This window comes from Pempheris klunzingeri, chromosome 2 (genome assembly GCF_042242105.1).
Source record: "Pempheris klunzingeri isolate RE-2024b chromosome 2, fPemKlu1.hap1, whole genome shotgun sequence".
Taxonomy (NCBI): domain Eukaryota; kingdom Metazoa; phylum Chordata; class Actinopteri; order Acropomatiformes; family Pempheridae; genus Pempheris; species Pempheris klunzingeri.
Genome location: NC_092013.1, coordinates 6,316,114 through 6,339,513, shown reverse-complemented (window position 1 = coordinate 6,339,513; position 23,400 = coordinate 6,316,114). Strand labels below are relative to the sequence as shown.

General features: G+C 44.5%; 1 protein-coding gene across 1 annotated transcript; it reads left to right on the top strand.

Annotated features, from left to right (window-relative positions):
• Positions 1-1,195: 1,195 nt before the first annotated feature.
• Positions 1,196-23,400, top strand: LOC139211545 (RNA-binding protein Musashi homolog 1-like). The gene is made up of 14 exons (XM_070841773.1): positions 1,196-1,293; positions 1,831-1,871; positions 2,671-2,752; positions 2,902-2,986; positions 11,074-11,115; positions 11,813-11,905; positions 17,569-17,617; positions 18,332-18,414; positions 19,030-19,147; positions 19,931-20,011; positions 20,471-20,527; positions 22,090-22,149; positions 22,402-22,556; positions 22,670-23,400. The coding sequence occupies exons 1-14, from the start codon at positions 1,229-1,231 to the stop codon at positions 22,709-22,711; spliced, it is 1,053 nt and encodes a 350-aa protein (XP_070697874.1). The 5' UTR covers positions 1,196-1,228; the 3' UTR covers positions 22,712-23,400.

Sequence of the window (23,400 nt, the reverse complement as noted above, 5' to 3'; positions counted from 1 at the left end):
GTGGTATTGACACCAAAAAGGTTGAGAATCACTGACATAAAAGATCACATTACATTTAACATCACTTCTAGTGACATGATATTGTATCTCACAACATCTCTTATGTCATAACACAACATGACTTAACATGACAATTATAACATATAACATAAAAACACGACATGACTTAACACAGCATGATATAACATGAGATGACATAACATAACATGACTATATAACATAACAACATAACCTTTTATGACATGAGATGGCACAACAACATAACACCTCAACTCCTCTCAGAAACAGGACCTCCTTCACCTCCATGCAATCTAAAACTAACAGAATCGCTTCACACAAATCTTAAACTAGCTGTTTTATGTAATCTGGCGCTAGATAAGATAAGATAAACTTTAATAATCCTGCATCGGGGGAAGTTCACTTGTCACAGCAGCTCAATAGTAGGACAGATGTGGAAAGAGAGTACAACAAAATAGATTATACACTATATACATCCTCCATATATACAGATACAGGGATGGATAGTTATATTGTGCTAAATTGCTGGATGTGTTGGGAGAAACTATCCTGTTTACTGAGGTCTCATTTCACCTTTCATTCATTTACTAACATTTATTTGCTTATTTAAAAAAATATATTTCTTAACTTAATGATGATTTGCACAGAGATCATAAAATAAACGCTCCTCTAATGTGGTTTCACTTGCTTTTTATTTGTGCATCAATTTTATTTCTAGAGAAAAGCTCCTGCAGGTCTCACAACATTCAAAACGCTTTAATGGGCCATGCTGCTGTGATCGACCAATGACGAGGACGGCGGGGAAACACTACAGAGAGAGAGAGAGAGAGAGAGAGAGAGAGAGAGAGTCACTGGCTGCATGAATAAAGGCAGGCAACGTGCAGAGGGAGGAGGAGGGAGGGAGGAGGGAGGTCCGAGGCCGGGGTAGGCTACGGGAAAAACGAGGTAGAGGCGGAGCTTCTCCCTGAGTGTGTATGCATGCATGCATGTGTGTGTGTGTGTGCGCGCTCTTCCTCGCTCACCCCTCCTCCTTTTAACCACCCCACCCCCACCTCTCCTGCCTCCCCCCCCTCCCCTCCCCTCCCCTCCTCTGCTCCCCTCCCCTCCCTCCCCTCCTGCTGCCCGCCCCTGAGTCTGGAGCAGCAGCAGCGGTGGAGCTTCACTGCCTCTCCTCGCCTCACAGTGCGGGAATATACCAGCGGAGAGCGGAATGGATACGGAAGGGAGCCAGAGCAGCCTGTCCTCCGGCACGGACAACTCCCCCCACGACCCCTGGTAACAGCCTCGGCCCGCCCGCCTGCCTCTCGCTCGCCTCTCGGCCCGGTTTGAGTTCACCTTGGACTTTAGTTGAGTTCAGTGCGGGAGCGGAGCCGCGCCGAGACAAAAGACAAGCACGCTGTGTGTGTGTGTGTCTCTCTCTGTGTGTGTGTGTGTGTGTGTGTGTGTGTTTGTAGCCGATGTGTGGGATGGATCCACTCAGCGGAGGAGACACAGACGCACCGCTGCTTTCCGCCTCTTTCCTCCCCTCTTGTTTGTTTATTTATCCCGCTTTTCCTCCACAAGGCCACATCGCAACTTCTCCTCCATCATCTGGAAAATCCTCTCCTTTTTCTCCTCCTCTGGGGGATTATAACGGCCCGACTGGCCGATTGGTGACTTCGCAACATGGCCGATGCTTTCTTCTTACTTTATTGATGCTATATTACGCATAAATCCTCCGGGTTTCGCCTCTTATCATTGAATGTGCTTGTGTTGTGCTCAAAAGACGCGTGTTTTTCTGTGTGACTTACGGCTTGTATTTCTCTCATTCAGCAAAATGTTCATCGGGGGTCTGAGTTGGCAGACAACACAAGGTGAGCTGTCCCGCACGCTACTTTAATAAGTCTGAATGAAAGCCTCTTGTTTGGCTGCTCCTGTTTCCCTCCTGTGCGCATTTGGCTCAATAAAAGCGCCCACATTATGCCCGCCAGGCTCCCTGAAGTTGGGGAGAAACACTGTAAATAGTTAAATCAAAGCCTCCTATTCAATAAGGATCAGCTCCCGGGATTTAGACTTGCCGAGACGCAGGGAGATTAACACGGGAAATGCATGCACGTTCAACGACTTTGTCTGCCTTTTCCTGTGCGCTCATTCGCGCCGTGGAAGGGCATTTGTAGTAAAAGTGGTCGCTCGGCTCATATTGCTGCACGCCCGCGTGTTGTTTTCCTTATTGTTGCACTCCGATGAATCCATTCATTTATTTTAAGAGCCACAAGCGCAGGCTGGTGCATGAATACAGTTTATTCTTGTTGCGATGGCCCGTGTTATTATCCCTCTGCTGCTGCCGCCGCCGCCGCCGCTGCTGTGTCAAAACAGCAATCGTCACCAAGTGCAGCTTTGTTTGTGGTCCGCAGGGCCTAATGGGCTATTATGCTGAATGGCCAGATAGCCCCCGTGTGCGATCTCTGAGGACTGGAGGGACACAAACACAACGTGGTCCGCCCCGACCCCATTGTCTCTCTCCAGCCACTGCCAGCACATCACCTCACCTCACCGGGGCCTGTGCTGCAAGAGGGGGCGAAAATGTCTGGATTTGTTTAACCATAACATCCCACACACCCCCCCCCCCCCTACCCCATCCCCATCCCCATTTTTCTTTTGGTGTCTCCGCAGAGGGCTTGAAGGAGTACTTCTGCAAATTCGGCGAGGTGAAGGAGTGCATGGTGATGCGGGATCCCGTTACCAAGCGGTCGAGGTAAGAAGGAGGCGTGTGCGCTCCGCCGTCCTATCACTGGATGCCTCATGCACTACCACGAGTCTGTTGAAGCTGCTGGGAGTTTGCTGTCTGATTTTTTTTTTTTTTTTTTTTGGTGGGTGTATTTCTGATTTTTCCTCTCTTTTCAGGGGGTTTGGGTTTGTGACATACCAAGAACAAGCCGGTGTGGAGAAGGTTTTGGCGCAAAACAGACACGAGTTGGACTCCAAAACGGTGAGTTTCTCCTCTGAGGAGCTGGATGCTGCCACTTGAGTTGTCTTTGGGTAACTTTTCCAAGTGCAGCATGTTTTTTTTTTTTTTTTTCTTCCTTCTTCCCCTCTCAGCGCATTTTGCCTCCCACCGTATGGCTTGTAAAGTTGAGGAGTGCGTTTTGGAGCACCCCTCCTCCTCCACCTCTCTTCCTCCTCCTCCTCCTCCTCTCTGCTCATTTCCCCCTCCAAATCCCGGTTCAGGGCGCCAACATGAAAGCGTTCTTTCTTGGTCTTCATTGCCATGGTTACCTGGGGACCTGAATGGGGTAGGAGCCCCTGCAAAACCCTCAAAGGGTTTATGCAGAGAGCTCACAAGTTTTTTTTTTCTTCTTCTTTTTTTTTTTTTGCTTTAATAAAAAATAACAGCACCCATTTTCTGGTAGCAGGGGAAAGAAAAAAAGTTTGAGGAAAGGAAACAGTTGTGGTTCCCAAACTGATGTCAGGAGGAGGAGGAAGCCTGTGAGGTCCAAAATGAGTCTTTCAGTGCTGAGATTGACGTTGTGTTTCAGCTTGAGAAGCCACTGTGATCTGGGGTTTCTCTGTGATCTCCCCTCCTGCACTGCTGGGGCACTTAAAAAAGATCCAAATGTGGGTAAAGGGACAAATGACCAAATGGAGGTCAGAGCAGCAACATGACGTGCACCCAGTGGCGTGAAAACGTGCGTGAATCCCTGCGGTTTGTAGTTTGGTGAAAGTCAAAGCCCCTGACTCAAGATTTGAATATCTATGAAGGTGCGAACGCTGCTGTCTTGGTCATGTAGATCGGTCGTAGGAATGAGGGCCTGGGTGTGTCTTCGTCAGCTTGTGGCGTCTCGTAACCACACGCACACACACACACACACACACAATGGGATCATTTGAGAGTGAAAATCTGTGGCACAGAAAGGCAGCAGGGCCCTTGGGTGGAGAAAGGTAGAGTTGGTTAGTTGTTGGAGCAAGCCTGTTGCCGGGGGTGACGCCAGCCACAGGAGACAGTGCTGTAACTGCACAGCCTGATGGGATTTATGTCTCCATAACAACTTCTCGGCTATTTTGCATTAACTTAAGACACCCGGCTTGGTTGGGTAGCAGAGCTCTCACACACACAGATAATGTCATGACAGACTTTCATTATATTGAATTCAGTTGCAAAGTTGGATCCTTCCGCAAGATTGCTGTGATAGTTTTTTAGAAAATGAGTGTTTCTGCTGGTAATCTGGCAATTTTTTTGGAGCTAGCTTTGGGAGCAAGTTCCAAGAAACTGTAAAGTGTTACTCAGTGAGTCATATTACCTATTAAAACTAGGTACAGCCTGAGCGTTGGAGTGCCAGACCATGTGTGTGTGCGTGTAGTTTGGAGGCAGAGGCTCAGCCTGGCAGGCCACTGGTGGGGTTAGGCGTTGCCCTATTATAAACCAAAATACAGCATAAGGCTAAACAATAATAATAATGTGTCCCACTCAAATGCAGCTTTGGTTGCTCAGGTTGTTGTGGCAGCAGTCTGCGGGGGAAGCACGCCCGTGGTAGCATTTATCCAACCAGGCGTTTTAAATTGGGGTATGGTTGCCATTTTGTCGTTCCATTTTGGAAATAAGGGCCCAGATTCGAAACGGGATGTGTATCGTTAAAGACAACATTGAGTTAGACTGGGTTTTTTCTTTTTTGTTGTAGCTTGAGCCGAATTAAACGGCACTACATGAAACGTGACTGACGCTAAACGAGCGAACGCTGTGCAGGAAAACAGATTCCAAGCTGCAACCACTGCATCACGTACCACGGCCTCCATGTTTTTTATGGTTATAAATACCTATGAATAAAGCCTTTCAAGAGTTAATTTTTTAAAACACACAGCAGCTTTGAGTCAACTGTGGGTCAGATTCTGCGGCGCTGGAGTGAATATTTGTAAGGCTTTATGGCGGCAATGTTTCCAACACCTGTCCCATTTTAATTATTTTCTATATTTTCTTTGCGCCCCGTGTCTTCCTCGCACCTGGACTCGTGGATCCTGGAGGATAGCTACTGTTTGATCAGCACGAGATGTGAGAAAGGCATTTCTCCTTGGAACGAGGAAGAATAGTCGATGCTCTGACTGTTTCTGTTTTTTTTTTTCCTTTATGCTGAGGTTTTGGTTTGTATGAAAAGACGCTACAAGGCCTGAAGCAGGAAGCAAAGAGACGGGGAAGGTGTTTGAAAGGATGCAAAGGAGCAACAGGGTGCTGTTTAAGGTCTCATAGGTTGAGAAGTAAGCTGCATTTACAGGTGCAAGGTTCATATCGCTGGTTACAAATTGTATTACACATTTACAGTCCTGTTGCATCCAACATTGTTTTATCCACCTTTGAGAAGCAAAAGCCAAACAGTGAGCGAACACTATAGCTACTGTCAGTACCTGTGTGCCCGTGCAAATGCAACAATGAGAGGCTGTGTGTTGTTTTTAGAGTGAGGTCTGTTGAGGTTGTTGTTTTGGTTAGAGGTTAGATTTCCTGCCGGGGCAGAGTGTGGCCTGAGGGCAGCGGCGTGCTGTCGTATTTCTCTGGACAGAGAAGAAGGGCAGAACTGGTATTTGTTTTCTCCGAGAGACACTTTACTGGAACCAGTTGCAGGAAGAGGAAAAATGGAGGCCAGATATTCTCCGAAATGCCACCACTTCTCATTCGCTGGGGTTGGAGCGGGGTGATTTTTAGGTCTTGGCGTGTTATTATTGGTGGTGTATCCATCAGAGTTTTCAGACGAGACTAAAGGGCGTTTGTGGCATGTGTGACGTGAATCTTGTTTTGCTTCACTGACAAATTATTGTGCACTTTTTCGTTCTATAGCGTTGCAGACAGTAGCTCTGAATTATGTTTTCAGTGCTGATGTATCTCGAATGTGTGATAAGTTAGGAATGATTATTTCTTAAAGGGCAGTTTCCCAAAATAACCCCCCTTTTCACAGATGGGAATGTAGAAAAAAATAAGGAAAATACAGAAGAATCTTCCACAGAGTAAACAGGAATGCCCTTTTCGAGGTGTGTTACAGTAGGTGGTAATTGCTGCTTTTCGCACAGCCGCCCATGAAGGTGCAGCAGTAGTCATCAGCTGCTTTCGTCTATATCCGTGCACTGGAACAACATATGTTAGCACCAGCCTCTGTGGACTACTGGCTCCGCAGTCGGCCACAGCTACTGGTCTAACACCTGGTTAGTGGAGAGTTTGGGTGGTAGCACCAGCTCCTCGCTCCTGACTGGAGATTAGCTGTTAATGCTGACGTGCACAAAACTGGAGAGGGGGGTGGAGAAGGTGCAGGAGTGGAGAGGAGTGGAGTGGAGAGGAGAGGGAGGCTCGGCTCCTGTGCTGTAATTAGTATAGATCTAAAAAGCAACTAATCGGATTGAAGGAAACAAACTGGATTGGGCTTCCGAGGTCCATGCTAGGCCTCAGATCCGGGAATAAAGCCTGGACCTGCTCTTAAGGTGGACCCAGGGTTCTCTGTGCGTGCTACATGTGTATAACCTCACCCCCTCCACCTCCACACACACACACACACACACCCGCCCTGGCGAGGCGCCCTAGCAAGGTTACAGGGGCAGGGGTGGGGTTAGGTAAGGGGGGGGTCCTCATTAGTGAGCTTCGTTAACTAATTACTGTGCAATTGTTCAGCTGTGCAGACTGACCCTGCTGGCCGGAGCCCAAACCAAGTCTCACTCATTGACATGCCAGCTCCTTTTGTCTCCTCTTCTGTTTCTGCCTTTTTGTTTAGCTTATATTGATTATATGGCCATAATGGGGCAACCTGTGGTGCCTTTTTATCAGTGTGGGTGTTTGCCATTTTTGTTGCAAGAATGTCTTGGCAGGACGGCCAGTGTGCCGGAGCTTGAGTGTCTACATGTGAGCACATGGTGGCTGTACTTGTTGTTGGCTTGGAAGAGGTGGATCAGTCTATGTGTGTATGAGTGTCTCCTATTTAATCACATATATGTGCCACATTGGTGTTTGTGTTTGTGCTACATTATGTTGTTGCTGTGACCGTGTATGTATGTGTGCCTGTGGGGGTAGTACGGGAGCCCCAGTTCCTCTACGGGCCCATCTGTTTTGTACTCTTTGTCCTGTTAATTAATGAAATCAGAGGGGCTGCCTGCTGGGACGGCCCCGCTGCAGCGCTACACTGGACAGGCCCACTTTCTCATGGGCTGACTCTGTTTTCCAAATGAATGCCTCCTCTTTCTCACTGTGCTTTCTCATTTTCACACTCATTTTCCTCCCTATCTGTTGATTTGACAACCCTTTTTTTTTTTTTTTTACTTTTGTTTTCCAGTTTGTAACACTGGTGGACGCGCTGGGCCACGTGAGGTGACTATTGGTCGTAGATTAGTCTTCAAAGCTAAACCACCTAAATCATATTGTAGGCTCTGCCGTCACTATGCTGCCTAGATTGAGTGGAGGTTGGATGTCATGAAGCAGGACGTTAGTCAGACCATTTCACCAACACTCAGTCATAACTCTTCAGTTATGTCTGGGAAGAGCAACTTTCTCTTCCTAGAAAGATTTTGAACTATATTCCTGAGTAGTTACACATTCAGCACTGATTGGGGCCGTTACATGGCAGAGCCCCCTCCCAACCATCTGAAGAGCTACCTCTGAGTGTTACAAGCAGTGACCTGGCTAAGTCGTTTTACTTTTTGCTTTGTGGCCTATCTGTCTTCCTCGAGGCTAATCCGCCAGTCTGATAGATGCTGTAGTTTTCATTTATTACAGCCTTCCTCTGAGTACAGCCAGACGTAGAAATTACATATTAGATATATTCTGTTATTTCGCTGAAGTGGAATGATTTTTTTAACAGCATGGCATGACTGTAGCCGTAGTAGCACTACTACAGATATTGCATTAGGCCTAACCTAGTCTAGTAGGTAACCTTCTGTATTTTAGGCTGTTTTTAAGAGCTCTTTTTAATTTAAACACTCTGAAATATTGGTGTTTTGACAACATGTGAAATATGAGTGGGAAATATGATGATATACCATGAGACCATATACCAGATATACCACACACTTCTGTCAACTGATTTTTCTGTGCCCCTTGTCATCATATCTGTCTCTTTAACGACTGATTACATTGTGTTAACAAGATCGCTGCATCTCTATTTGTCTGTTTTTTTTTAAAAATGAAAGGATAACTTTAAAAAAAACAGCATCCAGACATTTTATCCAGTTACAGAAAAACGTATCACAATATTTATTTTGTGATATGATCCACACGTACTGATCCCCTACTCTTAGAAAATCATAAAAACTGCGAATTGTTTCCAAACATAAGAAACGAATCTTACAAAGATAAACTGACAGGAGACTGATTTTCAAAATAAAACCACAGTGCACTGTTAAAATCCCTACAAAGGCTGTTGGGTGTTTGTGTTTGTACACTTTAGCTTGTAGAATAATTGGCCTATATTTTACTGTGTACACTGCACGTGAGCAGGTTTCTGACCACTGTCATTGTCAGCTCATAATCTCTGTCACGTAATCGTCTCACGGCAGCACCTGTCCTCTAGTCTTGTTGAACAGTCAAAGGCAGGTCGGTTGACCTGAACACGAGAGGCTCCTACCTCTCAGCAGTCTCAGTTCAAAAGACTGATTATTGAAAAAATATATATATTTATAAGAAGATACAAGGACACAATACACTATTTAATCATCACGAGGTACTTTCCTCTCTCCTGTAATGGTCTTCTAGTGTGATCCTGTCATTGTGTTGAGGTCACTGCAGCTTCTCCTCTCTATAATGTTATTTGCCTCTTGTATTTCTGCCATAAAATCTACGTACAGACAGTTTTGTTCAGTAGCGCAGGTAAACTCGCATTTACAGTATTGTGTGTCTTTCGCTCTCATCCCTTTTGATTTCTGGTTGAAAAGCAGGTGGTACAAAAGTCACCATGCTGCTAATCGTTCAGTATGAAGCCACACATCTGTACTGTAACATTTGGCCCACTGAGCACAGAACCTGTGAGAAATGCTGTGTTGTCAGTGTTTGTGAGTGCGCTCCGTTTGGCGCACTGCTCTGCTGCCTACAGTCACTGGTGGCTTTGCGTGTCCTTGTCACCTTTGTCTTTGTGCTCGGACCAGCTGGAGGTGACACGGCTCTCCTCGTCTTTGTGTCCCTCTTCAAGGTGCAAAGTCCTTCTGCAATCCCTTCCAAGGACGCTGCAGCTGCATCTTAGTTACACAGCGTACGAAGCAACGAAGCAACGCTAAATCTGAGGTCCTTAAAGGTCCTTGAAGGATATTTTCGTCAGTAAATTTGTCACCAGAAGCAGGGAATTATCGCAGGAAAGAGATGAAAGGATTGCTTGAATATTGAATGAACACTCTCCCTTGCATTGTGTGTATTATTCTCATAATAAGTACTTATTTCTGGCCATTTGATAGGCTCCTTGTAGTTGCCAATATCAATTCAATACCTCTGATAGCGGCTGTGTGAGACACAAGGGGTTTTGCTTCACACATCCAATTATTAGAACAAAGATGGAACTCTAAGACCATAATACACTACAAGGTCCTGTGACCTAAAATCATCTCTCTTGTTGGCTTGAGTGAGAATAACATGAGATTCCTCACAAATTTAAAATGCCAGGCCAGGCTTTGCATATTTAGCATTATTAAAGGCCAGCTCATTCAAAACTCATTTGCTTCTAATTTTATCTGTAACCTTGACCACTGCCGAGACATTCCACTTGGGAGAAATATGGATACAGTCAAATCTGGCTAATCCAAAATGGAGGTTGTCTGGATTTGTGAGATTTAAAAAATACATATCCATCTGAAATGTATTCAGAATATTAAATGCTCATTTTCTATTCCAGACTGCCCCGCTCGTCCAGTTTGTGGCTAAGATGCATTTAGTTGTGTCAATTTAGAGAATGTACGTATTCACCTCTCGGTGTGTATTTTGTTCCCTACGCCTGTTTGTTTGCCTGGTGTGTTTAGATTTTTTGGGGCTTGCATAAACACGGGTCTACTATACATACTCGCAGATTAGCATAAGTTCTATTTTTGGACTTGCAGGCCTTCAGATGGGTTCAGACTTAGAGGCTCTGTGTTGTAACCAATTCTAGTTTGTTAACAGTGTGATAATTCATTGATGCCCTGAGCGAAATTGAGTTTACACAAGCGCAGGATCAGCTACTCAGCAACATATCCGGAGCAGGTAGAGATTTGGTGTCTTTGCTCAAAGTAATTTAAGATGGGGGGGGGGGGCTTTTAATGGTGGGTGCTCTGGGTAACAGGAGGTCTACCTCCCAGTCGGTCAGAGGCATGAAAAATATTTGTTCTCTGAGTAACCCTTTTTTTACCCTCAATATTTGTTTGGGGTGCTGGAAACCCAGAGCTTTCTTTAACAGCTCAAAAATCATGTTAAACACTGTTTTATCAAACTAATACTTAATAACTTTTCTATAAACATGAATTTGAACTGATTCCATGTTTAAATGATGCGTTACTTCTTTTAGGGTGCACATAGACCCTCCTAAATCCTTAATAAATCTATCTGGATTTTCTGTTATTGGAGTTTTATAACATAGGGACTTAGATGTCTACGGGGTCTACTTGACTTCAAATATGTGTTGAGATATTCTACATTTCTTTGTCTGTGAAACTCAAAAAATATATCGTTTATCATGCTTAGCCATTTAATGCACAAAATATGAAATATTTCCTTATTTGGGCTATAATAAATCCCAGTTTCTGGCAAAGGGAAGGGTTACCACATAACTACTTCTCCACATATTGGATTTTAATGAGGTCAGAGGAAAAGAAAAATTGTAAGGGAAAAAATTATTATTATTCTCATTATTATTATTACGCTTATGATGTGCAGTCTGGGCATCTTTAAACAAAGCGGAGGTAAAGAAAATGTCACCTATAGCTCACTTCTGAGAGAATCCTCTTAATATCTGTAATACAGTAGTGTCGGCCTATCACAATCGTCACAGGTCAACAATCATCACAACTGCAATCAAATCCACAGTAGGATGTCTTGAAATGTTTCTTCCTCTACTATTACCACTTTAAAACTCATTTCTACCCGTCTCTTCCCTACAGATCGACCCAAAGGTGGCGTTTCCCCGCCGGGCTCAGCCTAAGGTGAGTGCACCCTGAAGGGTTTAACAGCACGGAGGAGTAGTGACGATGTCATGTGTCACTTCTCATCACTCAGCCCTGGTTGGCTGGATTAGAGTCAGCCAAAGAGGAGCGGCAATCCACTTGTCCAGCCTGACACCGTGACCCTACGCCCTGACCCCGCCCAACCCCCGACCATCAGCAGCCAACATCTTCCAAACACACACACACACAAGCACGCAGCAAGCTCGCACACACATTCTTGTCTTTATGTAGTTTTGAGGACACCGATTTATGGAAAGCATTCGCCAGTCCCCACTTGTAACCTTAACAATCACAACTAAATGCCTAAACCTGACTTTAACCTCATTTTTACCATATCCTTAACCGAAGCCCCAAACGGCCCGGTGAAGTCGTGTGGACCAGGCAAATTGTCCTCCCAATGCAGGAATGTCCTCACAATGCTGGTTCATACGCACACCGACACATTTGTATATGTTTATGTCTAGAAACCATCCTCACCTGTACGCAGGAACACCTACAAGCCCTAAATAAAACAGACGCTAAACTGAAGGGAAATAGCTGACATGTCAGAAGAGCCTCCAGAAACCTCTGAGATTAGATAAACACCAAGAAACACAAAGTCTCTTTATCACCAGCATCTACCCCCCCGTCTAATGTGATTAGTGGTAAACGATGCCTTCTTCTTCTGTGTTGCTAGCTGGTGACCAGGACAAAGAAGATCTTTGTCGGAGGACTGTCAGTCAATACCACCATCGAAGATGTGAAGCATTACTTCGACCAGTTTGGAAAGGTAAACTATACACAAATCTGGTATCTGTGTTTAGCCACCAGACTTTAGTGCAGCGGTTCCCAACCTTCTGTGTCGTGAACTTTAAGCATCAACAACCCCCCATCGTCATGTTGCAAATGTGTCCACGTTGACTCTGTTCTGGATATTATTTAACTAATAATGATGTAAAAGTGGCTATAATATAGATAGATAATGTTACAATACGTTTTTCATACAACTGAAGTGTAAATTAGACGGGTTAGTTAGGTTTGTACGTGTATCTAACGAGGATTTTTCATCTATTTACATTTATTCATTCGCTAACTATTTAAACTTTTTATCAATTACTTTTAGCTACTTCGGTCATTTATCCGTTAGCAAACTTCCAAGTGTTTATCCATTACTTTTAGCTAACGTCTAGCTAACACTTAGTGTCCATGACTACTAGCTACTACCATACTATTAGCTATTTCAGCTATTTATCCATTGGCTGACATTAGCTAACTGTTTCAAGTGTTTATCCACTACTTTTAGCCAGTGTTCACTATTTCAACTGTTTTTCTTGTATCTAATTCAACATTAACCATTAATTTAAGCTAACATTTACATTGTGTGTACATTACTAATAGCTTCCACTATACTTTTAGCTATTGCAGTTATTTATACATCAATTTTATCATGTTACCTTTTAGCTCTCTATTTCAGCCATTCATCTGTTACTTTTATCTAATGTTAACTGTTGAAATATATACTTCTGTACTCACTTGACAGCTCGTTGACCTCGAGTTTCAGCTTGTGGTGTTCAGGTGTTAAAGCTGACTCAATATGTGGACCTATTTGTAAAATGTAATTTTTATTTTGTCAAATAACTTCAGCTACTCCACAATCTTTCCACATACCCTCCGGCAACTACAGAAGTAGCCCCTGGGGTACAAGGTTGGGAATCGCTGCTCTAATAGACTGTGCACCTTTGATAGATTGTATTCATCTGTTGGCCCTATTGCTTCAACACCTTTCTGCTTGTTTCTGTCCTTTTGTTTTACTCCTTTTCCCCTTTTTCATTTGAGTCAACAACAAACAGTGCAAAAGGGGCCTCGTTTCAGTGAAGAAGTTGTGAGAAAAGCAGCTATATTTGAGGGGACAGAGAGGAGTGAAAGAGAGAAAGAACTAGAAGAAAGGACAGAAAGATGCTGTGCGGTCATTGATTGCCAGCCGCTGTATTAGTTAGTTTGTTAGTTTATCCCTTTTGTTAGCTGCTTTGCTCTTTTTCCAATCACATCTTAGTGTTTTTTGGCCTTCTACATTTGTCCTGCTCAGCTCCTTTGAATGAAATTTGGTGAAAGGCAAACACATGCTGTGGAGACAGATGAGTGGCCGGGGAGAGGGAGGGAGGAAAAAAAAAAAAAGCAGCAAGGGGAGGGAGGGAGAAGAAGGAGATGGCGGGGGACTGAAAGGGAAGAAGCAACCCCCCATGGAGAGAGAGAGGGAGGGGAACTCGGAAGGGTTGAAGGGCAGAGAAAAGGAGGAATGTTGAGATAGTGGGGAGGAAAAGAGACTATGAAAGGGAAAAACACCAATCTGATGGGCCATAAATGTATCAAAGTAGCCACCGTGCATGAAATGTTGGGTTACTCTTTAGCCAGCAACACTTTTGGGGGTTTGGGAGTGTGTTTGAGTCGAGTTCAGACTCTTCTCTATTAACTAATCAAATGCAACAGCTGCTCCTGTAACAGCCCCCCGCCACCTTACCCAAAATCAGCACCTCAGACACCAACTCCCCTTCCATCCCACACACACACACACACACACACACATGCACACACACACACACACACCCTGCTCCAGTCCCTCTCAGCTTGTTGCCGTGGTGACCTGCTTTCGTCCATTGTCCTGCTGTAATCCAGTGTGTTTTTTTTTGTTTCCTTTAAAAAAATGTGTAAGAGGTGTGTATTTGCATGAATGGAAATAGGGGTGTGTTTGTGTGTGTGTGTGTGCATGAAAGTGTGACAGTGGCATCGCCGTCGCTGTGCAGGGAGGCGAGCTTGCATACATTTATTTTGTACCGACTGTAAGACTCCCAGCCAGTGATCCAGTTGTCACAAACATTAAGTGTGTGGTTCTGCTGTTGGTGAGCAGGAAGGAGTCTGAAAATGAACACTGCTCCAGGATGTAGGCCTAATGGGTTGGAAGAAATTAACAGCACGAACCTCCTTCTGCCTCGTGTCTGGCTGTGTTTTCTCTCAGTTGGCCTCTGACTCATGTTTGGGGCATTACCATATTTCAGGTGTTGGTTCAGATTTTAAATAATGTCTTCTAATTCTGGGTCGTGGATCCTGGTCGACCTGGATTACACGTGTGACCATCACTCAGTTGAACTCATTGCAAGGTGCATGTTGTGACATGTGTCACGCTTCCTGACCGTGCTTTATAAAATGGCAGCTCTGTGCCGAATCAGTTCTCCCTGGTGATCACAGACACTCATATCTAAGACAACACTCCCTCCGCAGGATGAGGGAATATTTGGACTGTTTGGACACGTGAGACCAAAGCTGTATCATGGATAGCGCCAATCCCACAGTGCATTCCTGCTGAGCGGGAGGTATTTCTTGTTTATTATCTGAGCCTGGTTACAAGGTGCAGGTTAAGATGGAGTGGGACTCAGTGTCTTGTTTATTTTCATACTGTGGCACCGCCTCGCAAAGGAAAACACAGAATGCACTATGCATTTTCTGCAACTCTTTGATACGTGCTGTCGTTTATTTTCTCGGAGTATACTTCTGAGAGCACACCTACACAAACTTCATTAGACTGGACCGAAATGGCTGCTCAGTTGACACCGTCAGGTGTTTTTGACCAAACCGAGGAGTCAAAAGTGTGTGTTTAAGCGTAGTTTCCTTACTGAACAAATCTGAGCTCCTTTAGCTAAATGTCCCCAGGCCAATAAGACTGCAGCAGCCATGTTTGCAAGAGAAATAAGTCTGAACCCTGAGGTGAATTTCTTGTAATCCCCTTCAACCTGGTGGAGAGTTGAGAACACCTCCCGTATTTTTGGCTAAGGCTGAACGCAGAGCCTGTTTGGAACAGGGAAATGTGTTTTAAGCTGGGAATCAGGCATGCAGTTTGGTAATTTGATAATTAGCATTTCGGTCATACAGACAATTATGTTTAATCCGAGGGAAATCCCTGTTTTCATGCTTTCTATCCTACCTCTCTGTACCGCATTCCTCAAAGCACCTTACATGAAAAACCACCACTCAGTTCCCCTTTGAAATCAAACGAGAGAATAGGTCAGAGCAGTAAGCAAAGGAAGGAGTGGATAAGATGAAAAATGCAGCATGGACAGGGCAGACGGGAAAAGTTGGGACTCCACTCACCCATGTGAGCTGGCGATTAGGAGGCTTGACTGAACACTTTGTCTGCTGGCCTGTTTAGAGAGAGATGGCCGGAGAGAGAGAGGGAGCGAGAGGACAGAGTGAAAGAGGGAGATGTGAGGAGACAGAAGGGAAAAAATGTGAATGCCACCTTTCATAATCTCGCAGATAGTGTAATGGACTTGTCAGCAAACGCTTGCTCTTCAGACAATAGCTGCACGCTTCAATAAAAACTGGTTATTTTTAATGCTGCACTCCGAAAACTGCGCATGATCACGGTCGACCCCTTGCTTCGGTGCGGCTGAGAATGTCAGAACTTTATGAGAATATGACCTTAACTTTTCTTCACTCTCTGCACACATGCTGGCTAGTTAGGGACTGAGCCACTGCTAAGCCAATCTCAGACCCCCACAGCTATCCAATCAGATTGTCTTACAGCACCCTGGGCAGTGGACACTGGAGATCGTCGGCTCTTATTGGTTTTGGCAAGGGCAAGGGGCTGGTGTGCGACCACAGCATAAGCTCACACACGTGACAGAATACTTCTAAAGCCGGCACACTATTGTATTCTAATAGAAGACAATTAGATGAACCATATTAGCATGACTGTACAGCATATTATCTTCTTTTTTCTGGCGTCAAAAATTTGGCTTCAGAGCAGCGCGGCTCAAAAGCTCCTCGGCCTGGCAGGGGGAGCCGGTCATCCCTTCCAGAATAGATGCTGCTAATGCTAACAGGAGGGCTAGCTGTGCGTGTAACTCTACTCTTATGATAACATGTTGTCTTGCAGCTGTCTACTTACTGTCCTGTTCCCTCGCTCTCTCTCTGCTGTGTCATTGAGTTTGGACGACCGGAAAGAGTGGCAGGCATGAGGGGATGAGGTGGGAGGGGGCAAAAACTGAATGAAGGACAGAAAGAGGAGGGGGGGGGGTGCTCCATGTGCGCGCGCGTCCGAGCTATATGTTGACAAGGATGAGGGATAAAAGGGTCAGGGAGGTCGCGGAAGCAAGCATATTCATCATTTGGCGAGGAGATCTAAAAGTCTTGTACTTTTTTTTAGGCGCAGGCATCATCTCAATCAGACGAGAAGACACGGGTGTGTTTTTGTGTGAGGTAAAGGTTAGAAATCGGATGGCCTGGTCATCCAGAGGCCTCTGCCACTCATGTTACACTGGTTTGAGTTTCAGCACAAGCTGCCTAATGAAAATAGCCATGTAGTCATACTCCACATGTGTCTCTGTGTGATGCAGGAAGGCTTCTTGTGAAGGCAGAGTTTTTTTTGTGAATGTGGTCGCAGTCCTTTTTTTCGGTTAATGACAGAAAACACAAACGTTGCTTCCACAGCGAGAGATCCAAGGCCTTGGCTTCCCCTTCTCTCTCTCTCCTCATGCCGTCAGGGCTCGAGCAGAAGCTGCGAACTTTCCTGCCAGTGAAGGACAAGTGAGGGAGGGAGGGAGGGAGGATAGAGGGTGAAAAAGGGGGAGGAGGAGGAGGAGGAGGAGGAGGAGGAGGAGGAGGAATATGAATAGGGCAGTGGAGTGAGTGCAAAAAGGAAAGTGGAGGGAGAAGGAGAATAAAAGCGTGTTGACAAAGACCCCAGTTCACTTTGTTTTATACACTCTGATCCAAAATGTTGGTTCACAGATTTTCTGCCCTCCATCAAAACTTTACCAGCTATCTTTTTCTGTGAATCATCCCATTATTCATCACCGTTTCTCTTTCTCTCCCTCTCTGTCACATGCTTACTCTCCCTCTCTTTTTCTCCTTTCTCTCCATTCTATTCATTGAAATTAGTTGGAGGGGGGCAAGTTCTTCTAATTGAAATTCTTCACAGCGTCTCCATGGGAATAGTAAACTTTGTGCAGAGGGGAAAGAAAGACAGCGAGGGTGAACGAATGAAAGGGGGAAAAAAAGAGAGAGTAGTTTGTGAGAACTCAGGAGAAAGACAGACAGAGCAAAGAATGGAGAAGAATTTTTCTCCGGCGCCTTGTGAACGGGGAACATTCGCTTCTTTTTCACCTTGATAGATTGCATTTTGTTTTATTTTTATACGGCGTCCCCTGTCCCTCCCTCGTCTCTCCCATTACTCTCTTCCTTTCTCTCCCCTCTCATTCTTTCTCTTTCTTTCCTCCTTTGTCACCTGTCACCCCTCCCTCCCTCTCTCCCCTCCACCCTCTCCATCTGTTTTCCCCTCTTACTCCAATGCTAAAGAGGGACAATGGCACCCCATGCTGTGTAATGGTGTGTGTGTGAGTGTGTGTGTGTGTGTGTTAATATGACGAGGCTCATCTATTCTTTGCTTTGTTCTCACAGGTCGATGATGCCATGCTTATGTTTGACAAAACAACCAACAGACACAGAGGTACGTACACACACACACACACACACACACTATGTTAATATGTGTGGACATGCTAAGTGGGACACCTACAAACATGTCCTCTTAATGAAAGGAGAAACAGCGTGATAGAGTCACTGGGTGAACCTTCAGAGGAGGAAAAAAAAAGCAGAAATTCTCTCAAGTCACATTCTTTTGTCTTTCCACTGCTCGCTTCGTTTCATTTATCGCCGTCCTGTCCAAGAGAGTCAGAAGTGCAGCGCCCGCTGAGGGTCACGGCGCCGGGTCAGGACGGCGAGGATGTAACTTAATGAGACGAGTGAGGAAAGAGGGAGGAGGGGCGGAGTTGGGTGGACTTTTGTGGAGAAACTGGGCGTGATAAGGAGGAGGGGGTAAACATGGGCGCAGGTTTTGGCGGACCACGCCCCGTCCCTGCTCCTCCATGATGCCAACAGCTGAGTGACAGCCGTGCGAGGTTTGCTCTGATGACGCCAGAAATCACTCAAAGGTGACCTGTAGAGTTTCAGGGATGTTGAATCAAGTGTTCATGAAAATACACCCTTTGTGGAGAACCTTTCAGAAGGAAAGTTCTGTGTTTTCACGCATGTTTTAAGCCGCACAGCTGCTGAGATCTGGAGTCTCCGCTACACGTCTTTGTCACCGACCACAGGATGTCACAGAGAGGAACAATCGGAGGGATCCAGTGCTGGAATAAGAGTCTGTTTGTGTGTCTTCCAGGCTTTGGCTTCGTCACCTTTGAGAATGAAGACGTGGTGGAGAAAGTGTGTGAGATCCACTTCCATGAGATCAACAACAAAATGGTACGCATGACAGCAGGAAACATACGGGTTTCCATTTCAGAAACAGAATCAGAATTGGCTTCATTCGCCAAGTATATGAACACATGCGAGGAATTCGACTCCGGTTTTTCCACTGCTCTCACGTCCAGACACTCAAACAGGCACACAGGAAAACAAGGATGATCTGCTGAACAGAGTCAACAAACAGATTCAACTTCAGCATTAACATTTAACTCCTATATACAAATGTAATTATATGTATGTAGAAGAAGGTGGAATTAATTCGGGATGATCGTGTACAGGATCCATTATATACGATCCAATGAATACAGCACATACTGTATTCACTGTATATGCAGCATGTTTAGAGTGTGCTTCCAAAATATACTTAGGTAAACAGGTAGACTAAATACTCTAGGTAAACAGTGGAAATTTGGTGTAACAGGGTGACTGTTATTTAGGGAATTTAAAGTCATGTAACGCAAAAATCAAGTTCAGCTAATAAGCTCAGCTAAGACATTTGGATCTACTTTATCTACTCAGTGATATATGGACGTGCTTGAGCTGTATTTGGTTTTCTGTGTCTTCATATCTGTGTTTTCACTTATGACCGACCGTGGGTTTCCTGTGCCTCAGGTCGAGTGTAAGAAAGCCCAGCCCAAGGAGGTGATGACGCCGACAGGCTCAGCCCGAGGCCGCTCCAGAGTGATGCCCTATGGGATGGACGCCTTCATGCTGGGCATCGGCATGCTGGGTAAGATCCAAAATCAAGAGAAAACACGCTGCGTCCAAAGCATATATTAGTATTAGTACAGTGTAATCAATGAGACGTCTCCTGAAAGGTGTTTTCATGAGCAGTAGGCGCTGAAGTCATATAATGTCGCAATTAGTAATATATTTAACTATATAAATGAAAGATATTTTCACACACACACACACACACACATTGTTGTTTGAATGTGGCTCAATAAAAACACTTATTTTATTCATTTTATGGACTTGCTGTACACACCTTAACACATTTCACTGATTCCACCTTAAAATTTCATATAAATTTTCAGTGCTCGGTATAAAAACCCCCTAAACTCACGACATGTTAAGAGTGTCCTCTAAGGCTCCTTACATGTGTTATTTCTTGACTTCACCGATGAAACATTGAAGGAAAGATAAATCTGGTTGACGTGAACCACAAAAGGCTTCTTAATTTAGCCGACGTTATAGCTGATTTTCACACACACGCCTCAGTGAATGAAAGTATGATGTATCACAGATTTAGAGGTCACAGACTGAAGGACGTTGGAGCCCCACGCGATGGAGTAAAATATGCCTTGAAAGCGCTCTCATTGAGAAAACAAGCCGAGCTCTTCGTGCATTTGTGGCTCTTTGGCTCCCTCTGCTGGACGCACTGTGCTTTACTATCCTCTCTGCCGTCACAGGAACGGCTCTATGTTACACATCAGGTCTGGCTTGTTTGTGTGTCTATATCCTCGTGCGTCTTTATTCGGCCAAACTGATCATTATCCTCCACTTCTAACAGGCTACCCAGGTTTCCAGACTACTACCTACACCAGCCGCAGTTACTCTGGAATTGCTCCTGGCTACACTTATCAGTTCCCAGGTCAGTCCACACACACCCAACGTCTTGTCCGCCCTCTACGGGTCCTCCAGCAGGGAGAGACGAAGGGTTAAAGGCTACTACAAGAACCATGTGCATGAATCTCTCTCTTTCTCTCTCTCTCACACTTACTGATTTACTTACTTATCTTAATTTCAGCAGAGTTGTTGGCTGCTTGTAAACTTAGGAGTGTGATTTTTAAAACATTGTTCCTGTCTGTCTTTCCAAACCCGCCTCCTCTAAAGTCTCTCATTATATATATTCTTCTGTGTTTATTTGAGCTCCTCATGTAACCCCCTCCTTTTCCTTTGCTCACACCTCCCTGTCCGTCCTCACTGGAGGTTTTTAACTGTCTGTGCTTGTGCTGTGGCTAAAAGCGTCTCTGTCTGTAGCTTTGTAGTCAGGCCGGTGGATGGTTACTGTATTTACAAGGCGTTCTCTCTTGACCTTCTCTGTTTCTAGAGTTCCACTTAGAGAGGACCCCCCTCCTGACATCATCCCACCCCCCTGAGCTGGCAGGTCAGTGGCTCCTCAGAGAGGAAGAAAAAAAAAAGAAAAAGCCGTCCAGTCAAATGAGAGTCAAATTAAATTGCTGGCAAGAAAGCAAATTAACATTTTGCCCCAAATGTCAAAGTGATCCTTTGAGCAAGGTTCACATGAAGTCTTGAAAGCTGTTGTCAAGGTTTGGAAAATGACTAAATTCGAATATGCTCCCTTAAGAATGCTTGATTTTCAGCATGATTTGGTGTTTCGTCCACACAATCGCTCATGGAAACCATGAAATGGAACGACCCCATAGTCGTATTTGTGTGATGTCTCACACCAGTGGGTTATAATTTAGGGGTTAAATAATTGTGATCAACACATAAATTCAAATTGAACAGCTGGTGAAATAATAGAAGTGGCATTCATAGTATCACTAAAGATTTGACTTCTTTGCCAGTCGGTTTACCTTTAAAAGAGCTTAAAAAGTGCTTTAATTTGACTCTTAAAAAACTGAACGAACCCTGTTTGAGTTTCATGTGCGGCGACGATTCTTTGGTGAGAATAGTTGGGTAGTTTACTAAAACAAACACAACGAGCTTTGTAGCTTCCTGCAGTTAATCCGGTCAGATGTTTTTTTTCGGCTGTTGTGAAAACGCATCTTTAGAGAAGTGTGTGATCCTGTGACTGTATTAACAAAGTGCCTTATTTTCCCACCAGGCGTCCCACTAAATGCTGCTTAAAGTTTACGAGGAAAGAGTTTCTTCGTAAGAGCTATTCACGAAGCTGCCGAGAGCGATTTTCACTGAGAGAACCCCTACGCTAAGAGGAGGGATGACGTAAAAATGAAAATGAAAAAACCATATACTAAACTATATAACTATATATTCAAATTTTAATTGTTATCATTATTTATTTAAATTCTAACTAATATAGAATAAGATAATGGAATTAATGAGTGAGTTGTAATTCAAAATTACTAAAATGTAAACAAAAAATGAAATTAAAAACATATAATTTAAGTACAATTAAAAAGTTAAGAGGCATCTGAGTCATTTTGAGCAGGTCTTCACTGACCTTTACTGACTCACGTGTCCTCTAATTACTCTCAGACCGAGGATTTACTCTTCGGGCTAAAACGCTTTGTGAATCACTTTTGGACCAAAATTGAAGGAGTGCTGCAGTAGGAGAGGCACAGCCCGTCTTTTTTGGAGTTCCTCCCTCACTCAGTCAGTTAGGAGCTACTTTTAGCTGTGAATACGGCTCCTGCATCCACAAGCAGCTCCTCCTGTCCTCACACTGCCATCTCGTGGCTCTGACTCGTACTTGCATCTGTACCTGGAATATTCATCCCCCGTGTTTATCATGAGCATTATTTTATGTTACATATGAGCCTAAAATCAGCTGTTATTAGATGCTACATCTTTGGTGCAGTTGGTTTTTGGATTTTTACCCCTTCAGCCAGATGGATTTAAATCTGATGACAGATGTTTGAGCACATGTCAGCCGACACTGAGCCGCACATACATGATCTGATGTGAGAGCGATGCGCCGTGTCAGTCATCTCTGTAATAATTTGGTCTGTCTGTAACCCTCAGCCATTCCCCTGACTGCATATGGACCAATGGCAGCAGCTGCAGCGGCAGCAGTAGTTAGAGGTAAGCGTCTGTGTGTGTGTGTGTGTGTGTCAGAGAGAGAGAGAGAGAGAGACATGCTGAGACAAAGAATGCGTGTACTTGTGCGCATATTTCTCTGCTTGCCTTAGGTAGAACGTGTGTACAAAGTCCTGTGTGAATAAAAAACAGAATATTTTTAGACGTGTGTGTGTGTATGTGTGTGTGTGTGTGTGTGTGTGTGTGTGTGTGAAGCCCTCTAGTGTTGAAGCCTGACTCTTCTCCTCTGTCTCTCAGGCTCCACCCCTTCACGCACAGCTGGTTTCCTGGGAACCAGCAGCCCTGGACCAATGGCTGACCTGTATGCTGCAGCCAATCAGGACTCAGGAGTCAGCAGTTACATTAGCGCCGCTAGCCCCGCCCCCAGCACAGGGTTTGGCCACGGTCTAGGGGTAAGTCACACGCTCCTACAACCCACGCACACACATATGAGTACATGGATGGGTGCACATATTATTCACTAAGCTAATAGGGAGTGTATCCACTCCTGCCTGTGTGTCCACAGGGTCCTCTGATTGCTACTGCGTTCACTAATGGCTACCACTGAGAAGACTCAGGTCACTGAAGACGGGAGGGCTTCTCCTCTGCTGAAAGAGCCAATCAAAATGCTGACTGCCCACTGATGGCACAACCTGATTGGCCGGCCACAGGCTCCACCGGGCTCTCCTGGCTCCCTGTGGCTCCACCCACCGACTGAATATCTTTTTAAATCCTAAACTCTGTTTTGCTGTACTAATCTCACTTCAACATAACGTCCCCGTCTCTCCTCTTTTGTCCTCATGTAGTCTATTAACTAGAACCCCCGCCCCCCCCCCTGTTATCCATTATTTTCTTTTGAAGCTGAGAAAAGAAAACTGCAAAAAAAAAAAAAAAATCTCTGAGGAAACATTTGTCATCTCTGACAAAGACACAGAGGACTATTTTGATTTTTTTTTTTATTATTATTATTGTTTTATTTCAATGTGATATGTTGTTCCATCATGAAATCCTTCAAAGCCGTTGCTGATGTGAACAGAGAGTGAAAAAGCCGTGCGAGATGGGTCTTTGTCTGAAAACCATTTTTAACAAAGGAAGAACAAAACCAACAAAGTCCTTTTTTTTAACTCGAGCATCACGGAAACATGAAAAAAAAAAACAACAACTAAAATGTATATTTTGGTAGTCTTTAAAAACAAAACCTTTGTAATATTGTTATTAATATTGACATAATAATGATAATCTGTAAGGTATTTTATT